The sequence below is a fragment of the Mytilus edulis genome, chromosome 10 (assembly GCF_963676685.1).
Source record: "Mytilus edulis chromosome 10, xbMytEdul2.2, whole genome shotgun sequence".
Taxonomy (NCBI): Eukaryota; Metazoa; Mollusca; class Bivalvia; order Mytilida; family Mytilidae; genus Mytilus; species Mytilus edulis.
Genome location: NC_092353.1, coordinates 34328358 through 34344907, shown reverse-complemented (window position 1 = coordinate 34344907; position 16550 = coordinate 34328358). Strand labels below are relative to the sequence as shown.

At 33.2% G+C, this 16550-nt stretch overlaps 1 protein-coding gene across 1 annotated transcript; it reads right to left on the bottom strand.

Moving 5' to 3' along the window:
- Positions 1–4060: 4060 nt before the first annotated feature.
- LOC139490990 (uncharacterized) lies at positions 4061–14640 on the bottom strand. The gene is made up of 5 exons (XM_071278182.1): positions 14345–14640; positions 8599–8714; positions 6883–7081; positions 6400–6480; positions 4061–5524 (listed from the first exon to the last, which is right to left on the bottom strand). Exons 1-4 carry the CDS (start codon positions 14382–14384, stop codon positions 6416–6418), a joined length of 420 nt encoding a protein of 139 aa, XP_071134283.1. The 5' UTR covers positions 14385–14640; the 3' UTR covers positions 4061–5524; positions 6400–6415.
- Between the last annotated feature and the right edge of the window lie 1910 nt (positions 14641–16550).

The following is a 16550-nucleotide window of genomic DNA, read 5'->3' as shown; positions in this document are numbered from 1 at the left end:
TGGAGTTCACTTTCTACTTTTTGCATTCCGAGAGGCTGTTCAAGAATCCCTTGGATTTAGTCCCTTTGAGTTGGTATTTGGCCATACTGTAAGGGGACCGTTAAAATTGACTAAGGAAAAGTGGCTTACTGAACATACTGACTTGAATCTTTTAGACTATGTATCTAGATTTAAAGAAAAATTGTATACTGCTTGTCAAATTGCTCAGAAAAACTTAAAAAATGTACAGAACAAGATGAAAATATGGTATGATAAAGATGCCAGGGATAGAGTTTTTAAGCCTGGTGATCAGGTACTTGTATTTTTACCAGTCCCTGGACATCCTTTACAGGCTAAATATTGTGGTCCTTATACCATATAGAGTAAAATCAATGATTTGAATTATATTGTAAAAACTCTAGGTCGGCGCAAACAAAACAGAGTGTGTCATATTAATATGTTAAAACCATATTTTGAGCGTACTAATGAATGTGAGAGTAAACCAGTTGCCACTTTAGGTATGGTTAAATTTGAGAACAATCATGACAAACCAGATGTAATTGAACCACCTTTTAGTTCTAAAACTATGGAAGAGACAGTTAGATTGAAAAATTCAGAAATTTTGTTAAATTTAGACTCAAAACTTGCACACCTGTCTTTTGATCGTAGAGAAGAAATAAAAACTTTGATATTTTCTTTTAAAAATCATTTTCCAGATGTGCCAAACAAAACCACTGCTGTTTGTCATGATGTTGATGTAGGAGATGCTTCTCCAATTAGGCAACATCCTTACCGGCTCAATCCACTCAAACTTGAAGTTATGAGAAAAGTAATTAAATATATGCTTGACAATGATATTATTGAGCAGAGTAACAGTTAATGGAGCTCTCCTTGTCTCCTTGTGCCAAAACCAGATAAAACCTTTCGTTTCGTGACTGATTTCAGAAAAGTGAATTCAGTCTCAAACTCCTATCCGATTCCAAGGATAGACAATTGTGTTGAAAGGTTATTGGCAAGTTCCATTGACACAGAGAGCTCGTGAAATATAAGCTTTTGTTACACCAGATGGCTTATTTCAATATACTGTAATGCCGTTTAATTTGGTATGAAAAGTGCACCAGCTACATTTCAAAGAATGATCAATAATGTTATAAAAGATTTAAACTGTTGTTATGCTTATATTGATGATCTAATTGTATGTAGTGATAGCTGGGAACAGCATTTAACACATTTGTATGATACTTTTGATAGATTGTCACAATCAAATTTTACTGTTAATCTTGGTAAAAGTGAATTTTGCCAGGCCACTGTTGATTATTTAGGGCATACAGTTGGTCAAGGTCAAGTGGCAGGTTTGCCTAAATAACCTTTTATCACAGAAAATGACTTATATTGTGGATTCATTATTATTCGTTGGATACCAATTTTCCTGGATTTCGTGGGTACAGGTAAACCATGAAATTGAATGTTCCACAATTGACAAGTTCTAAATAGGTTTGTATGCAGACCTTGGCAAATCACGAAATTAAATATCCACGAACGTACAAGTTTTCTTTTATCTACGGAAATTGGTACCCACGAAAATAAATGAATCCACAGTATACAATATAATCTATGATCACAGTATACGAAAAGGATAAGACTTGTAGTTATTGAAATGACTGGAGCTGGAAACTTCAATATTCAGATAGCCAGGAAAGAATTGTAAAATTCCAAGAGAGGACATGTGATTGTTAACAATTCCTTACAGATACAAAACAGAACAGACTTTAGAGCTGGTAATCAGTCCTTTGATGCTAGTATACAAAGATGTTGCACATTCAATAAGTTACCCTCATCACTCAACTTGAAACAGTTATAAAATAAAGGTCATGGAATTGCAGAAACACTCCAGTATCCCAAGGCAAAATTGTAATAATGTTGTCAAAATAAATTTTCAGATCTCACAATATTTCCTCAGGAAAAGCGAAAAAAAACAGGGTTTTGAAGTTTGAAAATGAGTCATCGATTGAAAATACCAGTACAATAACTAGAGACAGTTTTTGTGAATCAACAAGAGCAATGCATGCAGTGAGGTTTTTTTTTTGTGGTGGTATATATGACGATCTTCATGAATCATTGACATTCATAATCGACAAAAGAGTATGTGACTGTGAACTACAAACCCTTGTTCTCTTAGTCAATTTCAGTGCTGGAGATTCAATATTGCATGAGTCGCGGTATAATGTCAAATGGATGTTAAAACTGCACAAGACAATAATACAGAACCCAAAGACACAGAAAGAAAGTCAATAGTATGTTATTCATTAAATTGTGCTTGCCGAATAAATAGATTGCATTGATGGCTATTGTTCAAATCTTCCAGTTTTCTGATATCGCTAAATTGTACAGTTCATATTTTAATAGCAACTCAGAGTTGTCATGGAAGGAATGATTAATGCAAAGCTTTTGAAAATTTTGATATTAGCTGCCTTAGATGATATGCAAGCACATATTCTCCTGATTTTCAATAGATATGCTGGGGACGTTTTGAAACAGGCTATGTCTTTAATGTTGTGACGATGAAGCTTGAGGCATCATCATAGCCAAATCAACTGGAATACTAGCAGTTCAAAGAGTCTCAATGATTGGCCTAACTAGAATCATTCTTAATAAGGAAACTAATGTCTATGGAACTGGTTCATGATGACAACTGTTATATCCATGTAAAGCTGTTCATATCAAGCATATCTCTTCGAACTGTTTTAAATGGTGTGGCTATGATGATGCCTTAAGTTACACGCTTTTGATATGTGGCCTGTTTGAGAGTCTCACTTATACCGCCTTTCAAGATCAGGAGAGCAAATCTGCCTTGTTTGAGTGCTCACTGGTCTGTTTTGACAGCTAGTTTTAGATTCTTTAGATGCATTGTATCAATTTCACCTTCCATGACAACTCCAAGTTGTTCAATGTGTTTACTATATTGTTTTAGCGCGATCGGCAAGCTTGGAGATTGGAACAATATCTGTTCCAGACCATGTGCTGTCTGTGTATTCTATCATTTCAGCAAACATAATTCAGTGGATAACTAAATCCTTGCTTTCTTTCTGTGTATATATATTCTACCTACTTGTCATGTTAAGCATGGTACTTAGCCTCTTGTGATATCACATCTTCAGCACCACTTTGATTGGCTAGGAGAACAGTGTCGTGTAGTACAAGATCTTAGTCATGTACTCTTTCATTGATCATAAATGACGATGCATCATGGAGATCGTCAAATACATCATCACAAAAAAAATCTTGAATTTCGTTGTACATTAAGAAATATTTTAAGATCTGAAAATTTGTTTCGACAGTATTTGTGCCATTTTGTCTTGTGATTCAAGAGTGTTTCTGCAGTTCCTTTGCCTACATGCAACTGTTCCTAATTGAGCGGTGGGAGGAAGCAATGCAATGTGCAACATCTTTGTATACATTTAAGGACTGATTACCAGCCCCAATGTCTTTGGCTGGTCTCTTTAATATCTGCTTGGCATTGTAAATTTAAACGTGTCCTAACAATTTAGTTTTTTTTGTTCATTATGTTATTCGATATCAATATCTACAATTTTAATCCTTTTCGACAAAGTTTGGTCAAATATTATATTATATTTATGTAAATTCTGTGGTAAAATAAATACTTAGGCAAAACTGTAAGTAAAATAAGTTTTGGATCAGATAGCTCTATTTCGTAAACATTTGCCTTTTTCATTCAAGAGGGCCTCAAGTACTTCAATATCTGAAGTCCTCAGATGATAGTCCTTGTCATTTGTGATGAATATACCAATTGGTAAAGCCATTTATTTTTCACGAATTTCTAAAACTGTTTTTTATCAATTTCCTGACGGTAATTAAAAAATGCTGCCAAAAGATGATCATTTTTGATTTTCTGAAATGTGTCCATCGTTTGCCCATGACTAAAAGACTGCAAATTTTGATGCTAAAACCACCAACTGAAAAATTGTTTCACACAATGACTGGACTATATGCGAACACTTCTGGATATGATATAATAGCCAGAGACAGATATTGTGTAGTTTTACAAAACATGTATAGCTCATTCATTGTGTGATATTTTATTAACTTCAATTGAGAACATTATAGCATATGATATACTGATGACATTACATGTATGATGTGATACTCATTATGTCTGCCATGGAGGTTTTATGAAAATTGTTTTTAAATAAACAATATCAACCAAATGATTTCTTGTCACTGAATTATGAACCTTTAGATCTATCTGGTTTGGAATTTAAGACTTTTCAAAACCCAAAAATTGGTTAAATTTCAATGAATTTTGTTCCACAAGACAATTGAAATAAGCGTTGTCACTTTTTTAACCAGATTTCATGTCAATATCTGTAATGATATAATGTTCATGAATTTTTAAAGTAGTTAATGCAAATCAAACGTCAGCCATCTTAAAAATGGCCGCCTTTCCCGCTAATTTCATTTTTCAGAATGGGTACATAGCTGGAAATGAATTCCATGACCTATATACTTCTTTTGGGCTAAATTTGGTACTTTTACCACAATCTGAGCAATTTTGCTTAAAATCCAGACAAATCGACTGGATTTAAAAAAGAAAACCTATAAGTCAGTATGGATAGTAACAATCATGTCATATGTAAATGTGCATGGTAAAAGACAAAAAGAAAATCAGATGTCAACATGGATAGTATAGCGGTATACTACTGTTGCCTTTATACAATAGCAAAAATTGTTAATTCTTATGTCAGCAGGAATAGTATACAATCTAGAAAATACATACGTCTGCATGGAAGATAATGAAAATGGCAAAAAGAAAATACATAAGTCAGCATGAAAAGTAAAAGGCAAAGTTAAAATATCAATATGCTATTTGATATAAGAAGATGTGGTATGAGTGCCAATGAGACAACTCTCCATTTAAGTCACAATTAGTAAAAATTAATCCATTATAGATCAAAGTATGGCCGTCAACATGGAGACTTGGCTCACACAGAACAGGAAGCTAATAAGGGCCTCATAAATGACTAGTGCTAACCCATTTAAACAGAAAAACCAACAGTCTAATCTATATGAAAAAAATAGTAACAAGGAACCTCTATGGATCACATCAACAAATGACAACCACTGAACAGCAGGTTTCTGACTTAGGGCAGGTACAACAAAATGTAAGCATACATGGTAAAAACAAATGAGTATACATATTAAAAACAAACGGGTATACATAGTAAAAACAAATGAAAATCTGTACGTCAGCATTGAACATAAGCATTGATATTTTAGGCAAAGTAAAGAACAATAGGTCAGCATAGATAGTAAATGGCATGCTTATTTTATTGTGCTTCTGAGTCCAACATTTTATAAAATCTAACTCAGTAAATAAAATCCAAAAACTGATATGTAAATTTTGTTCAGTACTGAATTTGCAAACTTTGTTCAGTGAAGACAATGTTCGTTCATATCAAGAAAATCTGTCCATTCTTCTTAATTTCTTCTCTTTTCAAACTGACCAAATAACCACTCGTGTTGAAACCTAGAATAAAAATAATAATCTTATGCAACTTCCTGAATGAATTCGGACTTGATAAATTGAAAATAATAAGAATGATGAATAAAAAAAATGGTCGAGATAGATCAATCTATATATGTGGTAAATGTTAAACTTTTTTTCTTTTTCTGATAATTGACCAAAAAAAAGCTTCAATATTGGCCACCTTTAATGCACATACAAACCATTTTATACAATCTAACTCAGTAAATAAGTGCCAAAAACTGATATGTAAATTTTGCTCAGTAATGAATTTGAAAACTACAGTGGAGACAATGTTCGTTCATATCAAGAAAATCTATCCATTCTTCTTAATTTTGTTGTTGATGACCGGTCTAATTGTTTTTGTGCACGACTGAGTTTTAAGTGTTGTCTATATCCATATTTTGTTATTGATACTTTTGTTTCCTTTTTGCTGTCTTGGCCTGGAATCATGGCATACATTTAAAATTGATTTGAGTGTTTAAATATAAAGGACGGATTCCGTCTAGTATATGAAACCAAACTGTGCGTTGAAACGGAACAGTTGAAGACAAAATCGGTTTAGAAATTGAATCGCATTTACAAAAGACCTGAAATACTTCATCGTCACAATAAGATCTATGTTATTATTGAGGCAAAACAATCTGGATTAAAATCAGAAAATTAAGAAGTTGAATTGGTCCAGTTTTATCAACTCCAGTCTTGGTACGTAGACCAGGGTTGTTTGTTGTGGTCTGACTGTTGCAACGTTATGTTATGTTTTTTATACACATTTTCAAACTATCCTTTATATGTGTACTTGTGATAGACTTGTGCAATAATCTCAATGCCCCTCAATTTGAAGAAAAAATCTTTAAATTGCTGAAGTTTTTACTTACTCTTTTTGTGCATGTTTTACGCCAAAAACTTCAGCAATACAATAAAAACCCATAGATTTTTAATTTCAACTTTCCTGTTACCTGAAATTATAGACGTCATACAGATTAAGATTAATCAGATTAAGGTTATTGGAAGGTTATATTAATCAGTTACTCACAATAAAATTTCTGAATATGGATAAATATAATGACGGTTATGAAAGCTTAATGTTATCAATATAAATTGTAAAAACTGTTGTAAAGTGATACCTTATCGACAAGTACCTGCATGTAAAGTAAATGATAACTCAACTTTGATTAAAAAAAGACCATTCTATTGTCACTTTATTTTGTTTGCTTAATTTTCTTCTTAAATCTCAAATCTTAAATATGTATCATTCTTCAAATTGATTTGAATGACAGTACTTTTAGTATTATCGCAGTTTGTTCTCTTACAATATTCCTATTTTGTCAATACCAACTTGGAGGTTTATTTTAACTTACCAAAATTGTGGCAGTTTTTGGTATGGTTTGAACATGTTGAAAAGTCCATGATTGCAAAATCTGTAGATCCGACAGTGCAGTTAATGTTTAATGTTTTAAGGCACTTTGAGCCAATGCTTTCTTCAATTGTTACGTCTGCAGAGTAAAATACACCAACATGATGCGATCTTATTTTGATGGACTTGGCCAAGAACTTCTCCTGAAAGATTCAATGAACTATAGTTTAGCGTTTTCAACATGTAATAAAAGGGCTATGGGGAGTGTATGGGTTGTTTTGATTGTTTTTACCCTGAAACATTACGGAATATACAAATTTTAAGTTATTTGACATATATATAACTATTATGACTTTCAAATAAATTATTAGTTTCTAGAACTTGACTGAAATATGAACACCACCACATATTCGGGTTCTTTTTTCTATGTTATATATGTGAAAGGGGTCTCTTCCGGTATTAATAATGAGAAGACTTTCTAGAGTTGGGATGGTTTATTACCGGAGAATAAAAAATATGTCTCAGACTGTCTGGAAATTGTCATTTGACCATGACCCCATTTTCGTGGTTCATTGGTCAACCTTAAGTTTTTCTGGTTTAGTCTTCTTAGATACTATATGTAATAGGTCAACTATATTTATTGTAAGATATACATGTCTGTCTGGCAGTGTTTATCTAACATTGACCTCATTTTCACGGCGCGTTAATCAATGTTAATTATGTATAATAATTCCTGGTTAAGTTTGTTTCTAAAGTTAGATATGCAATATGTCAACTATATTTAAAGCATATTTAGTGTGGAATAATTGTAAGGTGTACAACATGTATTTTTTGTTTGAATTATCTGACCTAGACCTCATTTTCCTGGATCATATTAAGTTTATGTGATAGTTGTAGTAAAACTTTATATGTTGGGCTACCAACATAAATTTAATGGTAAATAAAGAAGGCGAGACATGTAGCGTGTGCACTCTGGTTGAATATAAGATAGTATATCACATAATAAACTGTATATGCAAATAAAATGTGTGCGTCTGACGCGGTTTTCTGAATTTAGCTTTTAAAAGAAGCTTGAACCTAAACATTGAAATCCTGGGCTGCATAAATATGCTGCAACGTTTAAAGCTTAATGATAAAAAGGGACTTCCAATGAATAGCAAAATTTTTATAAATTCAACTCTGACGGTATTTTTGGGTATGCTTTCAACATAGTCTCCAAATTTTAAATTGAAACAATATGGTGTGTAAAATTTATCAAGATTTGAAAATGACACATTGCAGACGATTTATATAAGTATAGATAGTAGATACATATATACTCCGTATTTAAAGGATCGGCGCCCAGTGTTTCAAACAGCACAGTACAAGTGCCAGCAGGGTTAAATTACAAATAATGCTTCAAAATGTTCGATATCTTGCTTACGTTATATATATTGTTTAATTTTGTCTAAAGAAGGTTATATAACTTTAATATAAAATTTGTAATAATTACATCAGGAGGAATCAAAAGCACAATGAATTAACATTATATGAAGATTGTTTAAAAAAGAAAAGATAACACTGAAGCTTTATAATTCTTCTTTTTGATATTATGGAATGGAATTGCTTAAAGTCTCTGATAGTAGCTTGGCGTATGTAAATGATTCATCTTACCATTTTGTTTGTTTAAAATGTATATATTTTATGCTCTTCCTCAGATAATATAGCATGGTACACTTACATTGTACACTGCTTTGCACTGTGGTACAGGGTATATTAAGGGAAACTTGATCAGCACTTCTAATTTTTCTGCTGTTACATGACATGTTCTTGTCATAGTTTCGTTTACTGGATGCACTGTAAAATATTGAAGAAACTCTAAAGAAATGTACAGATAACATATTTGTAACATTTTGTCAAATTTGTCGTTTTTCAATATTAAATTTCTATTAAAGTTTTTCAATAAATATGCACGTGTATACTTAAATTGAACGTAAATAGTTTGTGTTCACATTGATGTTTATATGATGTCAACATCTAATCTGATTCTGTTAATCAATAAAGGGAAACATTGTGTTTAATACCGTACGTGACATCGTTTGACGTTTTTATTTTACAACGTAAGAACCTTAAATGGTCGATGAATAAAAGTTCCAAATGAAAAAAATATTATGGGATATTATTACATTGGTTTCAATGAATTATATTGATTTCCCAGTGAAATAAAAACCGATAAATTCACATGTGAAATAAACGTGGTTATTTCACTCCTCTGCCGTTATACAACAATAGGCGTTGTCAAGACGTCGATAATGTCGGATCAAAACAAATTGTGAATGCGTAGAAAAATATATAGTTCCTGACATTTTCTGCCTTAATTTCATAAAAAAAGCCATTTGCCAATGTAATAAAAAGAATAACTAATCAAAAAATTCAAATATCGAAAATATTCAACTCGTGACCGAACGACACTGATAATTAACTCATGCGCTAGGTGTATTCGAGAATTAATGTGTTGTTCGGTAAATCGTTGAATAGTTTTTCTCTATTCAATTCTATCTAGTTATATTCTATAATTATTTCCACTTGACAAAATATTACAGTCTATGTTCCAAACGAAACAACTGGTATAGAATATTTGTTCCAATAGGAACAAATATTATGACATTGTTTATGACTAATTTTCCAGTGGAACTTCTGTTGACTGGAACATATAATATTATACGTTGACAATGTTACTAAACAATTTCTACCTTAATTGCAAGATCAACATCCTCGGTATAACCCGTACAAAATGATTTATAGTTCATATGAATTGAATTTAGCCACCCCTGTGGTTATAAATTGGATATGGATATCGTTCCGCTCTCAAACTTAAATAAACTCATCATAGATACCAGGAATAAAATTTAATATTTACCCCAGACGCGCGTTTCGTCTACAAAAGACTCATCAGTGACGCTCGAATAAAAAAATGTAATTAAAATGCCAAATAAAGTACGAAGACATAGTGGTTTACCGATGTTCAAATATACTCTATCAATTAAGAAGTAAATAAACGTTGGGACTTCATAAGATGCGAGTCGGTTGAGACGAAATGCTGCTATACAGGCACAACCCACCGTTTTGATATAAGTAAGGAATTTTACTTTTTTTTTTATACATGTACATTCTGTTATCATAATTTCAAACAAGCAACACGAAGATCGCTAAGTACCATTCACAGTGTTCTAGATCCTCTGAGTTCACATCTTAGTTCGTCTTTTAGGGGATAGTTGGGTTCTGTTTTTTGGAATTGTAATAATGCGATCTTGTTTGCACATTATTTTTGTTTGTTTTTGAGTTATTCTTCAAAATATATATATTTACATAAATGCACAGGAACTTCGCGGATTTTTGACAAAACGAGGTTATAAGAAATTGGACATAGATAAGGGGTTTGCGCGCGCTAACAATAAAAGCCGCAATGACCTCTTACAGTACAAACGGAAGAGGCGCAGCAAAATAGTCCCGTTTGTTCTAACATACAATCCAGCCTTTACTAACCTCTCACGTTTGATCCGTGCCAATTGGCAAACTATTGCCAAACACCCTAAATTATCCAAGATCTTTCCCAATCCTCCTGTCTTAGTTTTTCGGAGACCAGCAAGTCTCAAAGACTTATTTGTTAGAGCTGACGTCTCCTCAAATAAAAGCTGTTCAATTGCAGGATGGTGCAAGTCATGTGGTAACAGATGTTGTCTGACTTGTCAACAAATACTTAATACTCAAACATTTACTTGCCACTCGACTGGGTCTGTGTACACTATATTTTGCAATGTAACTTGAAAAACCCAGAATGTTGTATACCTCCTTCAGTGTCGTTGTGGCATACAGTATGTTGGCGAGACAGAGCAGCCATTCAACAAACGCATGAATGGTAATCGAAGTGACTACACTTGCAAGCCCGACCTACCCGTAAGTCGTCATTTGGGATCACCTGGACACACACAAGCTGATCTCAAAAACCTTGCAATCACAATCATAGACTACAACGAGGGTTGGTCGAAGGTCGACAGAGTCGCTCGGGAAAGATTTTGGATAAGAAAGTTACGGACAGTTTCCCCAGAGGGCATAAATGAAAAAACATAGAATGAGTCCCTCATTTTCCTGTCTTCACTTATTTCCAGTAACTCCGGCTTTACAGTTCGAAATTCTTTTTAAAATACCAGTTTAAATTACAGGGCTTCATTCATTCGGGATGGATGTATAAGTACGTAGCCACGTTCAATTATTTTACCGTATTAGATCAAACTTATTTTTCTAATCATTATTAGACTGCTATTCCAAACGAATGTTTGGGAGGCTTAAATATGTAGTTTCTGTTGCAATTGCCCTACCGTTGTCAAATTTGAAATATTATTCAAACTTGGATCGGTTAGGACATTTTTGATTTTTTTGTTTGAGGACTGCCCTCAATGCAGTTATAACATCTAAACTGTCACAACCTTTGGAAATTTAAAATTGTGCCAGTTCACATCGAAAATAACTATTTTCATTTGGCATATCTTTGTAATCTTTGCGCCGTGTTTGGAAATTTTAAAATTGTATCAGCGTATTTGGTGTTCGCTTAAATTGTATAAATTTCGAGATTTAGAAAAAGTTTCTCAGTTTGAATATTTTTACATGATTCATTTGACATCGTGCTATTATTGAGGAAGGATATCAGTTAGCCGAAATATCTAATATTTGTTCATTTTATAGTTATTCAATGGTGATGTTGTACCCTTTTTGACTTGTTATATATATATATATATATATATTTATATTATAACATAATGAACAACATGAACTGATGGTTTATGAATTCGCAAAGTCTCAGGGCGAGACAGGGTACATATTCTTCAAGTTGTTATTTATCTGATACATTATCATCGGATATAACTCATCAAATATTGTTATCATGAATAACAAGACGGGTGTCATTAGTGAATCAAATTCTTCGCTGTTGTGCTATATATATATATATATATATATATATATACAACTCGTCTAAACATCAACCCAACAATGTTAGATCTGTAAATTTGCTTTCGCAATTTTTTGGTTCTTCCCTCGCCGGGATTCGAACCCATGCTACTGTGATATCGTGACACCAAATCGCCTGCACTGCAGACGTCCCGCTAGACCACACGACCACCTGGGCTCTCATTAAAAGAGCTTTCGCTGGCCGTGTGTTACCTTTCCTCGTCAGTTTTAATCTATACTGAGCCAAAAAAGTTTAGCAATAAAAATATGAAATTTTATTTTATTACAAAATTGTAACAACATATAATTTAGTAATAAAAAAATGAAATTATGACATGTCAGAAGCAACATGAATGTTTACCACTCACATTCATTAGGATTTTCTTTGTATGGAGCGCGGGAGGGTCAACATGCGAAAATGAGTAAAGTGTTATTCAAAATCAATTTCTCGGCAATGGCCTAAGTGCATCAATAAAGAATTGGTAGGCACACCAGCAGCTGCCCTTAGTCTATGCACTACTCTTGTGGCCGGAAAAAAACTTGTCACGTGTTGATGTAAAGCGAAAGTAGCGCTCCTCTCTTGACGATAGTTTTTCTTGGTCTACGAAATATTGACCTATCCCGTGCAGTTACAATTTGTCGACATCTGTTTGTTAGTCTCTAAACTGTTGACTTATGCACATTTGATCAAGGCACGACATCAGAAACACTCATTCTGGCATCAACTATTCAAATAGCCTTCTGACGGTCCTTTTTGGGGAGCCCAGGTTGACGCCCATGCAATTTTTTCAAACTTTTTTGTGTTTTTCTTACCAATGGTGTGTTTCTGAACGTTAGTGAAATTTGTTTTTTTTAATTTTGTTTTAAAACTACAGGTACAGAAGGTAAAACATCAATTGCACGTGGAAAGCTAAAATGGCGCGAAATCAATCATTCGGAAAAAAAGTAAGACTGTTAAAAATTACAGGTAAAACTAGGGATTATATCAATGATGTTTAAAAAAAAATATGCAGGAATAACAAAAGAAAAATTGAAAAAAAAGTGTTGCTAAACTTTTTTGGCTCAGTATATTTGGTGTCACGATATCACAGTAGCATCGGTTCGAATCCCGGCGAGGGAAGAACCAAACATTTGCGAAAGCAAATTTACAGATCTAACATTGTTGGGTTGATGTTTAGACGAGTTGTATATACATTATGTACACAGCCATGTATCATCATCATTGATGGCGATTCGATGGATACATCTGTTGTAGAGTTGTCACTGACTCAGACGTATATATATATATTTGGAAGTTACAAACATTTCTCATTGAACTTTTGCTATCAACTTACTATAGCTGTTGATTTTTATGAATAGGTTTAGCTACTTAACAAAGCTAGCATAACGTAATAGATATAACAAAACTTACTTAGCAGCACCTTATCCTATATTTATTACCTGAACATGGTATGGAAGGAAAACATTAAAGGAGAATTATGTCCAATTATTTCTAAAATAACACCGATTAGAACGTCCGACCCAATAAAAGGCACAAACGAACAGTAAAAAGACGGTCAAAGCTGCTGATAGCTGTGTTTTTGTTATGACCCTAACAAATATGCTGCCATTCAAATTACAAAATACGGGTATCGATTTTTTTTATAACAATAGCTTGAAAATAAAATCCAACCAACTCTGTTGAAATTTTATTGACGCAATTTGTATCCAACTTTATAAATCAGGGGTGGTGTTCTCGAAGCTATCTTAGGGCTAGGACGTGTCCTAAGTCCATCTTATGACATGTATTTATCCTAAGTCGTGTTCTCGAAGCTCTCTTAATTCATGATATATCGCAGTTTTCGTCCTAACTTTAGGACACCTAATTATGTGTCTTAGGATCATCCTATCTTCATCCTAACATAATAACGTTTGGATTTCGCTTTTTGTTCATTTTTTTTACCTGAAGGTTAACATGAAAAGAAACGCACCATCGGTTTTGACTCGTATATAAAGAAATAATGCATGATTTTAAACTTTGAACTTCGTTTTTACGATAACACTACCCATTCAATTTGTATTTCAAAACAAATTGTTTTCCAGTTGAAATTACAATCCTTTTTGATATAATTTTAGTATTACATTTAAAATCATGGATTTATTACTACATTTTGTATACATGTAATTATAAACTCGTAAACAATTTTAATTATTGGTTTCGTCATTAATAAGTGTTTTATCAAAAAATTACTTTGACGATTTAAAATTTCGACTGTTTATGACGTCCTTAATATAAGATACGTTTGAGATAGCTTCGAGACACAACTTAAGAGTGTCCTAAATCGATCCTAAGTCCATCCTAAAATTGGTCTTATCTAGCTATGACTTAGGACGAATCTTAGGATACTTTCGAGAACACCACCCCAGATTTAAAATTCTGATATTTGATCAAATGATGATATACAAAATATTATCATTAACTATGTTCACAGTGTACGTACTCTCAAAGTAATCCATGTTGATTGTCAAATTATGTTGCATTCTGTTAAAGCCATACACACAGCAATACACTTTATTGAGATCGTCATACTGGAAATTCAATATTTGAAGAGCAAATCCATTGGCTGTCAATCTTTCTCTGTATTTGGAGAAATCAATGGATTAGTTCTTAGAAGTTAAAATTCGATAATCTTTTTCCCATTTTCTAGTGGTGCCTCTGTCAAAATGTCCGTTGACATTACAGAATAATTCCACAGTTGTATTAAATATGATTTGCGAGGTATTGAAGAATATGTTGCTGAAAAGAAAAACAACGTTAGTTCAAATATATAGCAGACTGAATGCAAAGTTCTTACAATTAATTTTTTTTTGTGCAATGATATTTTTCACGATTTCTGCAGGATATTGTGCATTTCTTTTCGAAAAATGGATCTTTATATGGAAATGACCAAACGTAAAAAACAGGAATCCAAATATCATAGATTGGACAAATTTTCTCTTATTACCACACATATTGATAAAATTGAGAAAGGAAATGGTGAATATGTCAAAGCGACAACCACCCGACCATAGAGCAAACAACAGCCGAAGGCAACCAATGGGTCTTCAATGTAGCGAGAATTCCCGCACCCGTAGGTGTCCTTCAGCTGGCCCCTAAAATATGCATAATAGTACAGTGATAATGGACGTAATACTAAACTCCGAATTATACACAAGAAACTAAAATTTAAAATCATACAAGACTAACAAAGGCCAGAGGCTCCTGACTTGGGACAGGCGCAAAATTGCGGCGGGGTTAAACATGTTTATGAGATCTCAACCCTCCCCCTATACCTCTAGCCAATGTAGAAAAGTAAAAGAATAACAATACGCACATTAAAATTCAGTTCAAGAGAAGTTAAAATTCGATAATCTTTTTCCCATTTTCTAGTGGTGCCTCTGTCAAAATGTCCGTTGACATTACAGAATAATTCCACAGTTGTATTAAATATGATTTGCGAGGTATTGAAGAATATGTTGCTGAAAAGAAAAACAACGTTAGTTCAAATATATAGCAGACTGAATGCAAAGTTCTTACAATTAATTTTTTTTTGTGCAATGATATTTTTCACGATTTCTGCAGGATATTGTGCATTTCTTTTCGAAAAATGGATCTTTATATGGAAATGACCAAACGTAAAAAACAGGAATCCAAATATCATAGATTGGACAAATTTTCTCTTATTACCACACATATTGATAAAATTGAGAAAGGAAATGGTGAATATGTCAAAGCGACAACCACCCGACCATAGAGCAAACAACAGCCGAAGGCAACCAATGGGTCTTCAATGTAGCGAGAATTCCCGCACCCGTAGGTGTCCTTCAGCTGGCCCCTAAAATATGCATAATAGTACAGTGATAATGGACGTAATACTAAACTCCGAATTATACACAAGAAACTAAAATTTAAAATCATACAAGACTAACAAAGGCCAGAGGCTCCTGACTTGGGACAGGCGCAAAATTGCGGCGGGGTTAAACATGTTTATGAGATCTCAACCCTCCCCCTATACCTCTAGCCAATGTAGAAAAGTAAAAGAATAACAATACGCACATTAAAATTCAGTTCAAGAGAAGTCCGAGTCTGATGTCAAAAGATGTAACAAAAGAAAATAAATAAAATGACAATAATACATAAATAACAACAGACTACTAGCAGTTAACTGACATGCCAGCTCCAGACCTCAATTAAACTGATTGAAAGATTATGTCTTCATCATATGAATATCAGGTACAATCCCTCCCGTTAGGGGTTTAGTATCATACTATCATAAAATATATGAGAAGAACATAACCCGTGTCATGCCAACAACTGGTTTTTTTTTTTTTTTTTTAAGAAATAAATGTGTTTAGTTCCGATGCAAAGACCCTATCAGTGAATCAATGTTAAAGCCAAAATATGCAATCTTTAATGACCTGACAACAGTATCGTAAATATATCCCCTTTTAATAAGTCTATTTAAAGGTTTTGTTAGTTTCTGAGGAGAATACTGACATTTTTGTGCTTTATAAAGAATATTTCCATAAAATTTTGGATGTGAAATACCTGAACGTATAAGATGTCTGCATGTTGAGTTATATTTACGAATTATTTCCTTATACCGGTGATAAAATTTAGTAAATGTTTTGACCAGTTTGTGATATCGAAAACCCTGGTGTAATAAT

Excerpts from the sequence above, each read along its gene's own strand:
- LOC139490990 (XM_071278182.1), bottom strand. The coding sequence starts at position 14,384 with ATGCAACATAATTTGACAATCAACATGGATTACTTTGAGA. Across the intron at positions 8,715-14,344 it reads CAACATGGATTACTTTGAGA|TGCATCCAGTAAACGAAACT; the intron begins GTACGTACACTG and ends AATATTTTACAG. Across the intron at positions 6,481-6,882 it reads CAAAAACTGCCACAATTTTG|GTAACAGGAAAGTTGAAATT; the intron begins GTAAGTTAAAAT and ends CTATAATTTCAG.